We start from the raw sequence: 15,690 nt of genomic DNA on the forward strand, positions 1-15,690 counted from the left end.
AGGTAAGAGAGAAAATAGACTAGGGGAAGGCAACCTATGGCACGGGTGCCGAAGACGGCACTCAAACTGATTTTCAGTGGCATACAACAATAGTTTAGTTGTATATTATAGACTTAGAGAAAGAGACCGTCTAAAAATGTTAAAATAGATTACTGGCAAGTGAAACCTTAAATTAGAGTGAATAAACGAAGACTGGGCACACCACTTCTGAAAGGTTGCCGACCCCTGAAATAGACGTTAGATATAGTAATCGAAGGAGAGTATTAAGATGGTAATTAGAGTAGAAAAGAAAACTCAGAGGAATTACATTATTCAAAGAGTATATTTTTATTGTTTCGTTTCTTTATGACTCATCGTTGCTGTTATCTTTTCAGTAGGTTACTCCACTTCCAGACAAACATCGGTAAAGTACCTGGCTATGCACAAATGGGACTTTTCTTTCTCTGTGACCTGAGTTTGGATTGTGGTTGGGTGGTATTTTATTCGCTGTCTCCTACACTTTGCCCTCGTCCAGACTAACCCGCGGCATCGGCGGGTTAAAATCGATTGCTCGGGGATCGATATATCGCGTCTAGTCTGGACGCGGTGTATCGATCCCCGAGCGCGCTTACATCGATTCCGGAACTCCATCAATCCGAACGGAGTTCCGGAATCGACGCGGAGAGCCGCGGACATCGATGCCGCGCCGTCCAGACTGGTGAGTACCTCGATTTTAGAAATTCGACTTCAGCTACGTTATTCCCGTAGCTGAAGTTGCGTATCTAAAATCGATTTTAATTCCTAGTCTGGACGTGGCCTGAGTGTTGGATCTAAGTGGTGGGGCCCTGTACTGTCATCAGCTTCCGAAGGAGAAAAAGTTAAGTCAAGAAGAACCTGAGCTCTCTCCTCAAGGACTGAGCTTTCCAGCCGTTAGCAGTGGGGATGCTGCCGGCAGTTCGGGCAGAGCTCAGCTGCTTTTAATAATTGTACTGTTGTGACTCTTCTCCTGTTACTGGTTGTGCGCCTGGGTGTGAGGAAAGATAGGGGCGTGCACCGTTTCCCTACTTACATCCCGCGGTGCATTGTACCCGGTTAGCTCCCACCCCCTTTGTACCTTTGCTCTATCGCGCTTTCCGTTCCAGTTCGCCTCCACTGTGATACCCATCTCCTCCTTCCCAGGGGCTGCTGTATCTCACCCCACCTCCTTTCCCAGCCACTTCGCCCTCTCCTAACCCCCTTCTCCCTAATCCGATTTCTCTGGCCGCCTTTCCCTCTCTCACTCTCTGCTCTCCACACCGCCTGCCCCTAGCTCCTCTCCGCTCCCGCCTCTCGAGAGAGCCCCGGCAGCGGCTGCTGTGCACAGTCTCTCTCCGCCCCCCTCCCTCGGTGCGTCCGCCCCTTGAGCAGCTGGGCTCGGTCCTCCCAGCGCGTCCGCGGCGCTTGGCTCCTCCTTGTCCTTCCTCGCGTGATTTTTATCGCATTCCATTTTTGTGCATTTATAAATAACAATAATAATAATAATTAATAAATCTTCTCCCCACCCCGTCGCTGGGCGTTGATCGCCCGCGGGAAGCGGAGCCACGTAACCCCTGTGGCAGGAAAAAGCGTCGCTCCGGGCCGGGCGCGGGACCGGCAGGAGGACGCGGAGCCCCCTCCCGTGACTCCGGCTGTCGGCGCAGGGATGGGTTAAGCGGACTGTCTCCAGCAGCCTAGCGCGGCGGCGGCGGCGAGGCCCGCACAGAAGCACCTGCAGCAGGAGGCGGCGGCGCCCCACACACACAGCCCCGGCCACGGACCTCGGCGTGGAATTATGAGCCGGTTACAGCTGCCGGCGGCTGGGGCTCGCGTGCATCCTACGGGCTTTGCCCCCGCGGCAGGGCTCCTGTCACACACCTCCCGCTTCTTCCCCTGCAACCGACATTTCGGTAACGCTGGCGTCCCGGCAGCCGCTGGTTTCCGGGCTCGGACTCTTCCTCTGGCGCCGGGGTTAGCGTAATCTGGCCTCGCTCCTTCTCCTGGGGTCAATCCCGTCCCCCCGCTCTCTGTCTGGGCACCCCCTCGCTGCCCATCCCCTCAGGTCTCCGCCCGTTCCGCTGCCCCCCTCCAACTCCCTGTTCACTCTGCTTCGGCCCCCTTCCCGCGCGTCACTCTCCTCCCCCCCCGCGCGGCTCCCCTCACGAGTGGGCAGAGTGTGTGTGTGAGGCCGGGCTTCCCCGGTCAGCCCCCTCCCCGGGGCGCTGTTGATTCATCAGGCTGCCTAGTGATCCGCGTGCATTGACTTGTATGTATCGCTCCCCGCGCCGGCGGCTGCTGCTCCTGCCGCCGCCGCCCGAGCGAGCCCCGTGTCTCCCGTCGCGTGGCTGAGCTCCACCAAACATGTCGGCTCCTGTCGGGCCGCGGAGCGGCCCTGCTCCTCCTCAGCCTCCTGCACCTCAGGCCCCGCAGTCGGAGCTGCCCGACCTCAGCCACCTCACGGAGGAAGAGAGGAAGATCATCCTGGCTGTCATGGAGCGGCAGAAGAAGGAGGAAGAGAAGGAGCAGTCCGTGCTCAAGTAAGGGCAGCCCCCTCCTTTCCTACCCGCTCAGGGCCGCAGAGAGGGCCGGGGTGGCGGGCTCGACCCCAGCCGCCGAGGTGTTGCGGGGATTGGGGCTTGATTCTGTCGGGGCCCTACCTGCTGTGGGGAGGGGGGAGGCTGATGGGGGTGTGGAGGTGAGGCCGCTCGGCTGTGGTGTTTGCTCCAGGTCCCCGGTGCTGTGTCCTCCCTCCCCCCCGCTCTCTGGGGACGGGGAGGCGGAGGCGGCTGGCATCGGGCAGAGGCTGGGGCTAGGCACCCAACATGGCCGCACAGGTGCTGCTGTTCTAACCCGGCGTGTGCAAGGGAAAGAGTCTCGACAGCTGGGGAGCTGCCGGAGGGCGGGTGGGAGGCCGCGGGCTCGTTCCTGGCTGCGAGCGTGTGACGGGGCCCTGGTGCCGCTCGCCCCGGAGATTTGTGGCCAGGGCCTAGGCTCTAACGGTCTCCAAGTGTGTTTGCAAGAGCCGCCATCTTCCTCCACCAGCGTCGCCCGCCCCAGCTCCGCGCCTCTTTCCTAGCTGAGGAAACGTCTCCGCGGGGTGGGGACTCAGCCCCTGGCACCTGTGGTTCCTAGTACCCTGTCCCGCTAACCACACGCCGGGCGGGGCCTGCCGGCTGCCAGCAGCTGGGACGCTGAGGAGGGAAGGACGTTTCCACAGCGGCTCTGTAACTTCAGCACCAGGGAACTGTCCAGACTGGTGGCGGGGGGGGGGCGTTTATGGCCCTGCTGTCCTTGTCTCTCCATCGCCTCCCTGCCGTCTGCCGACGGGTCCAGCTCTCAGCAGTTGTCAGGGATTGGGGGAGACTTGTCTCAGAAGGCTCTACATTTTAACGCATTTTTGTTTCTTGGTGCAGCGGGAAGTGAAGGGTGCTAAGGAAATGCAAACTTTTTCTTGTGGTCTCGGTTATTTTTGCCTATCTAAAGCACTTGGAGAGGCATTCAGATCTATTGCTTGCAAGTTAATGTGAAGATACTGGGTTTATAATCTGAATCCGTATGATTGTCCCATATGTCTACTTACCAAACACATGTAAACACTCATGAAAACTGCTTCCCTACCTGGGGAAAACACCACATTCACCTCTAATGATTTAGAAGTATAAAATCACACTACTCTATACAATATTATGTGTGGAAATATGAAAAAGCCAGAAAAGAGGTGACATAATATTTTTCACAGTGTCAATGGTTAATGCAAAAAAGAGAGAACTCTATGATTTAGCACTGTCTTTTGACCATTGTGGTTTTCAACTGTTCCTTCAAAATCTAGCTAAAAGCTGTCTCTGGGCCTTGATGCTTGTTTGGAAGTGTGTGTTTTCCAGTCATTGTTTGATTAGGAATATGCTGATGGAAATTTAAACTATGGTTATTCTTTAAATAAAAGTTATTGAAGGCAAAAGAGTGCTCCACTTTTTAAATCTTTTTCAGTGTGCCTCTGCTTTAAAAATGCTTTAATATGTCAACATTTTGAAGAACACCAGTGTGAATTATACACTGGAAATCAAACTACATATCTAATTTGTAATTCTAATTCTAAATAATCAAAAGTAATTCAGGGTATTAAATAGCTGACATTTTAATATTATATAATTCATACTATTGTGGCACCCACATTTTAAAGTACTTAAAAGATTTGTTCATTTCTGAATAATATGGAGAATCAAAATAAAATAATGTACATTTTTAACTCAAAAGTTTTGTGTGTTTAAAAACACTAACAAGAAATTAAATTACAAGTTATTGATCAGAGGTATAGCTTCAATATATGAGAGTAGCATTAAAGATTAACAAATATTACTGGCAACTGTGTTTTGGATTCTATAATATTTGTGATTTTAATAGTTACATTTACTGTAAGAAAGTAAGAATATCACTGATTTAGTAAAAATCATGTATAATTCTAAATCTAAACATATGTTGTGTGTTTTAAATGTGATTGTAACCTATATGCATGAGGAGTCATATAATTTTTTAGGAGTAAGGTTGTTACAAGGCTAAGAATTTCATGCGATATCACTAATGTGCATATTATAGGCAGGGTAATTTCCCAGTAATTTTAAGATAGGGAGAGGATTCCACTAATATCAAATGTAAGGATTATACGTGTAAACAGATTTTCTATTTTTTTTTAAATTTAAGTTTGCTCTGTTATTATCTGAGAACATATTCAGAACAGAAGGAAGTTTGTGGGGGCAAGGAATGCATGCAGTTGCAAAATAAAGTAAGGTGATACCACACCCTCCATTAGAACATTGAGAGAAGCATATGCATTCTATGAGGCTTAGTTTCCCATTGGTTTTATACTCAAACCTCCTATTGATGGAGCTATGTCAATTTATAACAGCTTAAGAGCTGATCCACCTTCTTCCCATTAAGAAGTGTCATTACTGTAATTTCAGCTTTTCACTTGAACACAGTGTGTGGATGGTGTAGTGGAGGTTGAGAATTGTGTGTAAGGTGTTGGAAAGGCTATATGCCAAAATATGTATGTACAGGATGGATTGAAGCAACTATCTTATAGAAGTATTGTTGTCGATGGGAGTTAATAATAATTTACAAGACCTTGAGAAGTGATATGGTTTCAGGTAAACAACTTATCAATGTTATTTTCTAAAGGCATTTTATTTACTTTATTTAATGTGAAATATGCACTTGATAGTTTCAAAGCACTGTTTAGTCTAAAAGTGTTCTCTTTCTCTATATTTACTAGAAAAAATACCATACAAAAACTTGTTCTACTCTCTTAGGTAAATATTTTGCAATTTAACCTTCTTGACAGGTATATTCCCCAATTTCTAAAAGAAAACAAGAACATTAATACAACATATACATTTAACTATTAGTGTTATGATGCAGGTAGAGCCAAATTCTGCACTCCTTATTCAAGCAAAATTTCCATTGAAGGCAAACTTCTTTTGAAGTGAAATGGACTTTTGTCTGAATAAGAATTACAGGCTATATCACTCCATTTCATGAAAGTAAAACATGAGTGGGTAAAATTATGCTGGAAAGTCTGAGCTGACACTTGGAGAGGTCTTGTGATAACGTTCTTATTAGAGAATTGAGGGGGTAAGGATGGATTTCCTGTAAACTTTGGAGAAACTTATGATGACTGAATGTCAGTATGAGAGGCTAGCCCCCCCCTCCACGTACCTGCTTTCTTCCGTTCCATTTCAAGTTATTGCATGGTGCCCATCACTGTGATATTTTAGAACTTTCCAAACCTTCATTAAATAGTGTGACTAGTATCTGTCATGTGGACTGTTTATTTTTATTCCTACCTTTTCTGTCTCCAGGGGGAAATATGTATGTCTATTTAAAAAAAAGAAGAATATATAAAAATTCCCTCTCTCTACGTGCATGAATCTCTTTTGGGAAGTGGAGGTAGATGCTATAGAGTTTGAATCTGCAGGAGTTAATTTTGATAAGGTCAGCATGAACTCCTGCTGAGATTTGTTGGGAGAAGATGACATGTAAAGTGGCTGTTTACCAGATCTGCTCTTGTCTCTGTCTCCTAAATGCACACAGCTGTAGCTATGCAGTGTTCCCAGGGAGGAGGAGGGATCAGGATACTGTGCTGATTCTACTCTGAGCCTCTCTTCTGGAAGTTTTGGTACTACTGGAGTTGGGTTTCTGTTTCTTTCCTTTCTGCTTTATTGAATGTGGATTTGGCTCAGTGTAAGAGTTGCTGCAGCTGGCCCTTCGTTAAGGCTATCATTCTATAGTTAGATCATTCTGTTGTGTTTTGTTTTTTCCTAAATCAACTATTGGCCTAAATTTGAGATCCCTTGCTTTTACTGATTTGTGTTTCAACCTAAAGCTATTTAAACATATATTATTGTAATTTATTTGTGAGGAAATTTATCTTTACTAGAAACTAGAGTAATGTTTTGATATTGGACTGTTATTTTTAATCTGAAAAACTGAACATTTAAAAATGTTCCTTCCATAGAAAAAACATTTTGCTGAGATTTAACAAAAGTATTTGAATTAACAGGCAAAGTAAATGTAGTGTGGTAAAAAGATACTAAGTTAATTTATGTAACAGGACAGAAAAAGATTTTTGAGCAATATTTAATATACATAATATATGTACCCTTGATGCAGTAAATTTTTCCTCTACAATTTATACAAGTCCATCCTAATTAAACTACAAAAATGCAAATGTTTTGAACCTCTGTTGTTGTAGAGACTTTGTGTAGAATTTGCATGAAGAGTTTTCATTTACAATATGTATGTTCTGCATCTTTTTTCTAGTTTTATCCATGTAAGCTTCCTAACAGTTTTTCAGGTCATGTTGTCTCTATATAAATGAATTTATGATCCTAGTCTTGTGAGGTCCTGAGTGCCCTTCAGCTTCCACTGATTTGATTGGCATTGAGGGCACTTTGCAGGATTGGGCTCTATGTTAGAAAAAAATGCAAATTAACTTGTCTCTGTATGAATCTGACTTTTATATGGGAGGGCTGGCTTGAGGGGAGTGTTTATTGGGAGGTCTCATGAAGGGTAGTAAGGTGGCAACATTATTGCATAACAGACTTGGGAGTGGTCTTTGAGGTGCATATGTGCTTGTCCAGTTTACCTTCAACGTCACCAGAGGTTGGGTAACTATTTCAGGTGACTATGTTATAGTCTATAAAAACTAGGATAAAATGCTGTTCTCTGTAAAACCAACAGGAACAGGCTCTGAAAACGTACATTTCATTGTTTCAGAGACATATTGTAATCCTATCTTATAAATAAACTGAAATTAGGTGTTCATTCACATGGTGCTGAGTGGGGTGTGGGCATGATTAACGGATTGGAAGAGGAAGTAGGTATGGATAGCACAGTGGACAAAGAAGATGATTTTCACAGCTGTGTTTTTTTGATGCAGTGAAGTGACAGCTAAGTAGTTCAGGGAAGAGGAGTTCTCAGTAGTCATGAGGAAAGATGATCAAGTGTTTATGGCAGGAATGAAGTGACTTTGGAGAAGTAAAGGAAAAAATACTGAAGATTTAGCATTAGTGCTGATGTGAGAGGAGATTGTTGCCTGAGAGTTCTAATCCTAATCTGTTAGTTTGTGGTCTTCAGGGTTACATGAACTATTTGTATGTGTTACTGCTATATAAAATATGATTAAAGCTTCCCTACCTCACAGGGATGTTATGCAAATTGATTAGTTAGGATTTATACTATTTTTTTAAAGATAGAAAACATGAAATGTTCAGTGTTTTGATTTTTTGGGGTGTGTATGCCTATAAAGTGATCATTCTTTTTATGTGTTTTCTGAAGTGCAAATAGGGGTATGAGGGATTCAAAATTTGTAAGATTTTGTAAATTTTGAGGGCCCACTGGTCTGAGTAATGCCAGCCCAAGATTCTTGAAAATAAAACAGCTGGTTACCAAAGGGGAGGAGTGGGGAAAAGGGTAGAACAAAGATCCTTTAGTCCAAGCATGCATCAAACTTCCTGCCTATTCAAAACCTCAGACTGTGGGGCAGCCAAGGAGGAGGCAGAGGGTTGCCTCTGGTGGAATCTCTGCCTCTTTCTCAGTGGCTCTAAAGATCTTGAGTTGAATGTAACTGAGCGCTGCCTAAAATATAGGTGCTGGGATACAGAGTCCTGGAAGGACAGAGTTGCTCTTTCATCCTTTAAAATATGGAGAGCTTTGTCTGTCCCACTGCTGAAGAAGCTTTCCCTCAAATGGGAGGTCCTCAATTATTGCCTGAACCTCTGTTGAAGTTCCAGAGGACTGAGGCCAGGACAACCTCATCCTGCTTATTTCAGTAGCCATGGTGTGCCCTACTGTATCATGTGTCCAGTGCAGTCTGGCAAGATGTTTGAGCAACCAGTTGGCCATAAGCTGTTTAAGCAACTCCTGGAGTTCCTTGAGTAACTGATCAACAAAATTAGACAGTTTGTCCCAAATTAAAGACATATGTTGAGCAGCACTTGGTAATTTGCTGATTTTGTTTGAAGGCTTGATGAAAAGATCCATTTTTGGGGGATCATTTTTCCTTGGGGTGACTTTAGTGGACTTTGCTATTTTGTTCTCTCCTGTATGACTTGCACAGCAAGAGAGCCAGATGCAGGATGAGAGTAAGTGTTCAAATCTTTTGCAGGGACTTGACCTTCTGTCTGCTGTCTTAGAGGTAGTTGAGATGGAAGCAGGCTCATGCTAGATGGATTTGACAGATTCCAGCACGCCATTCTTTATTGGCATGGCTAATTTCCTGGGTGTTAGTTAATGCAATATGTTTAAGAACTTGTGGTGGTTTTCTTGAATAGTCTCCAGGGGAATGTCTAAGATTTCTGCATGCACTTTAAGTACTTGAAAACATTATTCATCTGTAAAGATGGATGTAGGTGGATTTGCTGCCTCAGCAAAAGAAGATGAGGATATTGTGGATGGGACTGGATGCTCTTTCTCTGGAATATTCTTGTCTACTTTTTTTTCTAAAAGATATGCTCTGGAAATTATTTTGGAGAAATTCTGTGGCCTGTCTTATATAGGAGATCAGACTAGATGATCAGAAAGGTCCTTTCTGGCCTTGGAATCTATTAAAGTGTTGTATTTTTTGAGGTAGATAACCTAGGACTGTAGTCAACATTTCTTATTCCAGCAACATTCCCATGATTTCATTATGTGTTTTGCTGAATACAGAGTGAAGGATGTAACATACAGTTTTGTTTTGTTTTTGTTTACTTACGCTGTACAACATATGTATATGGTGAAGATGAATTTAAATGTTATCTTGAAATAGTGGAAAATAGAAAGTATAGAAAGATGTAGGAAGAAGAAACTTGAGTGAAGAAGGACATGACACTTTTCTCCTGTCTTTGTTTCTTTTCCTCTCCCCTTGTTTTTTGCTTGATTATTCCACTCGCCTGTGCCACCTCTTCCTCCTTTCTGTAAAGTTTCTAGCACCCTTTTGGATGCTGGATAAATAATAATAGTGGTAGGGTTACTTCTTGTCAGTGACTTAGCAGAATGTGTTTTGTAGAAGAGGGCAGACTCCAAATGGGTAGTAGTGAATAGGAATAGGGAGTTGATTTTACATCTCTATACAGTGTTGGTGAGACCGATAATGTGTTCTAATGTTCTAATGTCCACATTTTTAAGTTGAAAAATTGGAGCGGGTACAGAAAAGAACCACCTCAATTATTTGAGGGCTGTAGAAAATGCCTTACACTGAGAGACTTTGAGTTAAACCTGTTCAGTTTATCAAAGAGAAGATTGAGAGGTGCTTGATTAGTGAGTATGTACCTTCACAGGGAGAAAATACCAACAGAGAAAGGCATAACAAGACCCAACGGCTTGAAGCTGGAGCCAGACAAATTCAAATGAGAAATAAGGTACAAATTTGTAATAGTGAGGATGATTAACCATGAAAACAAACAACCCAGGGAAGTGATGGATTCTCCATCATGTGATGCCTTCAGATTAAGACCAGACATCTTTCTGCAAGTTATGCTTTAATCAAACACAAGTTATTGGGTTCAATACAAGGAGAACTGGGTGAAATTTAATGGCCTGTGATATACAGGAGATCAGACTACTTGAGCTCATGGCCACACCTGGCCTTAAACGCTATGAATTTATGAGTAAGATAATTTAAAACCTATGAAAACATTGAAAGATTGATTTTTGCATTGAAATTAAAGCTTAGTTACAGTATATATTGTCAGTTCTAAATTGTACAGAACAAAATTGTCAGTCTAACCTGATTTAAAAAGTGTATTTTTCCCCAAACCAGTTTTAAAATATTTGCAGTGAACATATCCATTTTCTCTTTCCATAATGAGAAGAAAAAAGTAATAAAAGGGTTCTAACTTTGAATTTAAGACAGTGAAATTACTTATGTGTAAAGTTATTCATGTGCATAAACCTTCATTCATTCCTTCAAGAGCTCAGGAGGAGTTTTGTTTTTTTCCAAGATGGGTGCCAGCACCCTCTTCTGGCATGCTTGAAGTATTACAAAATATTGAGAGCCGAGTCACATAAAGATGGATGTTCCTTGGTGCATGCTTTGCTAGCTCTCCTTTTCTGGAAGGCTGTTTGCCTTTGTCTATTTTTAGTGTTTTCTTTTGCTTCCAGCTGTTGAAGTGAGGCCCAGAGTTCAAATAAAATGAGCCTTTGCACCAGCTCTGCTCAACATTTGTGCAGCCACTCCCTCGTTCATCAGTAATACTGGTAAAGGCTATTTGAGGAGATTAGGGGTTGGTTTTTAAAACGGACGCTAGCTTTACACATATGGAGAGGTGAGGGAAAATGTGCTTCTATGCCATCTTTTCACTTCCCTGATTCTAGGGCCAGCTGGAGGCTGAAACAGATCTGATGTAATTTAGAGCAGCTTCAGAGCTCAGTGGCTGCAGTGACAGAAAGAAAGAAAAAAAGACAAAACAAACAATACAAGCAGTAAACAGTGGTTACTTCACATACAATACCTTCTGTATGTCTTTCTGTGGAGAGCTTTCAGCAGAGATTACAGTTTAAAAGTGGATCCTCTTCTGGTGAGGACACTCTTCTTTAAGTAAGATAAGACAAAAATCAGTAGTGAGTCCAGGCTCAGTGTATCAGATAATAAAAGCAGTTTATTTGTAGGCAAAGGAATTTCATTTAAAGGTTATTGAATCCTGTTTGATTTATCATGGGTAATATAAACAGTTTATAAATGGGCAAAGGTGAGTGATCTTAAATAAGTCCTATGAAACCAAAAAAAGAATTTAAATTGGTTACTGAAAATAAAACATTAAAAGAGCAGTCTTCAGATGGGCAAATTAATGAATATTAAATTCAATTAATGAATACTCAAGATAGTCCCAGGAAGACAGCAAAGAGCTACAAAAGGATCTCTCAAAACTGAGTGACTGGAAACAAAATGGCAGATGAAATTCAATGTTGATAAATACAAAGTAATGCACATTGGAAAACATAATCCTAACTATACATATAAAATGATAGAGTCTAAATTAGCTGTTACCACTCAAGAAACAGATCTTGGACTCATTGTGGCTAGTTCTCTGAAAATACCCACTCAATGTGCAGCAGCAGTCAAAAAATGAACAGTATGTTGGGAATCATTAAGAAAGGGATAGATAATAAGACAGAAAATATTATATTGCCTCTATATAAATCTATGGTATGCCCACATCTTGCATACTGCATGCAGATGTGATTTCCCCATCTTAAAAAAAGATATATTGGAATTGGAAAAGGTTCAGAAAAGGGCAACAAAATGATTAGGGGTATAGAACAGCTTCCCTATGAAGAGAGATTAATAAGACTGGGACTTTTCAGCTTGGAAAAGATACGACTAAGGGGGGATATGACAGAGGTCTTTAAAATCATGACTGGTGTGGAGAAAGTAGATAAAGAAGTGTTATTTACTCCTTCTCATAACAAAAGAACTAGGAGTCACCAAATGAAATTAATAGGCAGCAGGTTTAAAACAAACAAAAAGGAAATATTTCTTCACACAACACACAGTCAACCTGTGAAACTTTTCCCCAGAGGATGTTGTGAAGGCCAAGATTACAACAGAATTTAAAAAAAAACTAGATAAATTCATGGAAGATAGGTCCATCAATGGCTATTAGCCAGGATGGGCAGGGATGGTGTCCCTAGCCTCTGTTTGCCAGAAGCTGGAAATGAGTGACAGGGAATGGATCACTTGCTGATTGGCTGTTCATTCCCTCTGGGGCACCTGGCATTGGCCACTGTCGGAAGACAGGATACTGGGCTAGATGGACTTTTGGTCTGACCCAGTTTAGCCATTCTGATGTTCTTAATATTAAAAATCTTAAGTTCAAATTAAATCTCACTATTTATCTCTGTTTACCAAGGTTAGTTTGTCTCCTTTCCAGCAGTACACCATCTAAACAATCTCATGTTTAACAGGAAAACCCGTTAGCATCTTACATTACAATAGCATTTCAATATTCCATTAAAACTATTACAACAATTTAAATCTAATCTATCGACAGTGCTTTTGCAAACTCCATCTTGTCTCACCAATGATATTGAAGTCTTGGTGATGTCATCCTATTGCAGCAATTGTGCTCAGGGGTGGCTCCAGGCACCAGCAGGCCAAGCATGTGCCTGGGGCAGCAAGCCACGGGGGGCACTCTGCTGGTCGCTGCAAGGGCGGCAGATGTTGTGTATTTGGTTGTCACGGTTTTTGTTCCTATGGCAACTGAGTTAGATTATTAGGGGAAAGCTCAACCAGCTTCAGCCGGTTAGGCGAGCTCTGTGTCTGTAAATAAATGGTAGTTTTGTTAGCTGTCTGCTGTCTGGCCTCAAGTGATTTCTTCCTAAACTGGCTGCCCTCAAGGATATAACAAGTGGCGATGATAGATGGGATTCTGGTGCTGCTCCAGTAACAGAAGGAAGTAGAAGTCCAGGTAAAGAACAAACAGACAAAAAAACTGCTTGTTTGCACTGACTGTGAAAGTGAAACTAAAAATCATGGCTACTCTGACCGGGCCACTGGAACCTTTTGATGAGAATATAGTGCAATGGCATGTGTATACTGAGTGTTTTGAGCTTTTTGTTATTGCAAATGACATTACAGAAGAGAAGAAGGTGCCAATATTCTTAAGTGTTGTAGGGGCTAAAACCTACTCCCTGCTACGCAGCTTACTACACCCTGTTAAGCCTGAGACTAAATCTTACAGTGACATTGTGGAAATCCTGGCATCCCGTTTTTCCCCAAAACCACTAGGAGTTGCTGAAAGATATTGGTTCCACAAAAGAGACCAAAAAGAAGATGAAACAGTTGTACAATTTGTAGCAATTTTTAAAAAGCTAGCAGAACACTGTGAATTTAAAGAGAAGTTAAATGATGCCCTGTGTGACAGGTTAGTGTGTGGCCTGTACAGTGAAGTTATACAGAAGCGTCTACTGACAGAGGCTCAGCTTACATTACAGAAGGCTGTTGATATTGCTGTCTCCATGGAACTGGCTACAAGGGAGGCACAATACATCGGTGCGTCCCCTAGGGTGCAAAAAGTGTCACAAGAACCTACCCACAAAACTGTGCAGAGTCAGGAATTTACCGCTGTGGTAAGCCAGGTCACCAGGCATCAGAATTCTGGTGTAAGGACCTGGTGTGTCGACACTGCGGCAAAAAGGGACACATTGAGTGTGCCTGTAAACAAAAGAAAAAGCCTGTGATCTGGCCGACAAAAAGAGGAACCCTGCATACCCTAGAGCAGACCCAGGATGATCAAGGTGACACTCATCGCAAGAGGAAGTGCCACTGCATGTTTTGTCTTTGGCAGTGGGCTCACATGAATACTGGGTAACCCCGTTGTTGGACGGCAAACCTATACGCATGGAACTGGACACCGGTGCAGCTGTCCCACTGGTCTCCGAGACTGTGTATAAAGAAAAGCTACAGCATCTTCTGCTTAAGGCAACAAAAACTGTTCTGAAGATGTATACGGGAGAAGCTGTGCCCATGTTGGGCACTATTGATGTTAAGGTGGAGCTCAATGGACAGGCTGCTGAATTGCCACTGTTTGTGGTGAGAGGTAACTACCCAGCCTTAATGGGTAGGTCTTGGCTTGGGAAGATTCAGCCGAACTGGGCAGAAGTGCACCGGATGACTAAAGAAGAAACCAGTCTAACCCCTATACTAAGGAAACATGCTGCTGTTTTTGGCGAGGATTTGGGAAGTATGAAGGGAATCACTGTGACATTGAACATTAAACCTGACAGTCCACCAAAATATCTGAAAGCCCGAGCTGTGCCATATGCCATCAGGCCAAAAGTTGAAGCAAACCTGGAGCGCCTGGTCACCAATGGAGTCCTAATACCAGTTACCCATAGCCCATGGGCCACTCCTATCATTCCAATAGTGAAGAAAGACGGCTCTCTCTGGATTTGCGTTGATTTTAAAGTCGCTGTCAACCCAGTGTTGTGTGCAGAGCAAAACCCGCTTCCCCGCATTGATGATCTCTTCGCAGGCCTGGCTGGGGGGACAAAAGTTCAGTAAGATTGATCTGAGTCAAGCATATTTACAGATGCACGTTGATGAAAAGTCGCAAGAGCTGTTGACTATTGTGACTCATAAGGGGCTTTATCAATACTGTCGCCTACCCTTCGGAATAACGTCTGCTCCCGCCCTGTTCCAGAGGGCTATGGACCAGATCTTGTGTGGCTTCTCAGGAGTTCAGTGCTATCTGGATGATATCCTGGTCACTGGAGGGAATGAAGAGGATCACTTAAAGAATTTAGAGGCTACCCTACAAAGACTAGAAGAGTATGGCCTATGAGTTCGCAAAGACAAGTGTGAATTCTTCAAGCCCTCTGTTGAATATATGGGACACATCATTGATACTGCAGGTCTTCATAAGGCCCCTGCAAAAGTTAAAGCTATTGTGGAGGCTCCCCCACCTCGAAATTTAAGCCAGCTGCGCTCGTTTCTAGGACTACTGAACTATTATGGAAAGCTCATCTCACAGTTAGCCACACTGTTAAAACCGCTTCATGAACTCCTTGGGCAGAACAAGGCCTGGAAGTGGACTGAAGCCTGTGATGTTGCATTTAACAAAGCTAAGGATGCATTGCTATATTCTGAAGTTCTAACGCACTTTGATCCATCCTTACCCCTACAATTGGCCTGCGATGCCTCCCTTTATAGAGTGGGAGCAGTCGTGTCACACATTATTCCTTTGGGAGAAGAGAGACCTATTGCTTTTGCTTCACAAACTCTAAGCAAAGCAGAAACTAACTACGCCCAAATGTAACGTGAGGCATTAGGAATTGTTATGGGAATTTGGAAGTTTCATCAGTATCTGTTTGGGCAGAAGTTTACTCTTCTCACAGACCATCGACTTCTGACGTCAATTTTTGGACCCTACACAGGCATTCCCCCATTAGCTGCTAGTCGTATGCAACTTTAGGCATTGTTACTTTCAGCACACACATATGAAATCAAATATCGGAAATCCACTCTGCACGGCAATGCAGATGGCCTCTCAAGGTTGCCTTTGCCGGTCAAACATCAAGATAGTGCCCAAAAGGAAGCCTTCTACTTTGAACAGGTAGAGAATACACCCATCACTGCTACTCAGATAAAGAAGGCAACTCGCATTGACCCAGTATTGTCCCAAGTTATGGACCTGGTGATGCATGGAAAATCTCGACAAA

The 15,690-nt window shown here is 43.3% G+C and overlaps 1 protein-coding gene across 4 annotated transcripts in view; it reads left to right on the forward strand.

The window, feature by feature from the left end:
* The first annotated feature begins 1,776 nt into the window (after positions 1 to 1,776).
* RIMS2 (regulating synaptic membrane exocytosis 2) overlaps positions 1,777 to 15,690 on the forward strand; it is an 885,358-nt gene continuing 871,444 nt past the window's right edge. For all 4 annotated transcript variants that reach the window (XM_050940563.1, XM_050940562.1, XM_050940560.1 and 1 more), the window contains exon 1: positions 1,777 to 2,531. In XM_050940563.1, the coding sequence (XP_050796520.1) occupies positions 2,356 to 2,531 (176 nt within the window). In that variant the 5' untranslated portion in view covers positions 1,777 to 2,355. The remainder of the gene's footprint in view (positions 2,532 to 15,690) is intronic.

The sequence above is a fragment of the Gopherus flavomarginatus genome, chromosome 2, assembly GCF_025201925.1.
Source record: "Gopherus flavomarginatus isolate rGopFla2 chromosome 2, rGopFla2.mat.asm, whole genome shotgun sequence".
Taxonomy (NCBI): domain Eukaryota; kingdom Metazoa; phylum Chordata; order Testudines; family Testudinidae; genus Gopherus; species Gopherus flavomarginatus.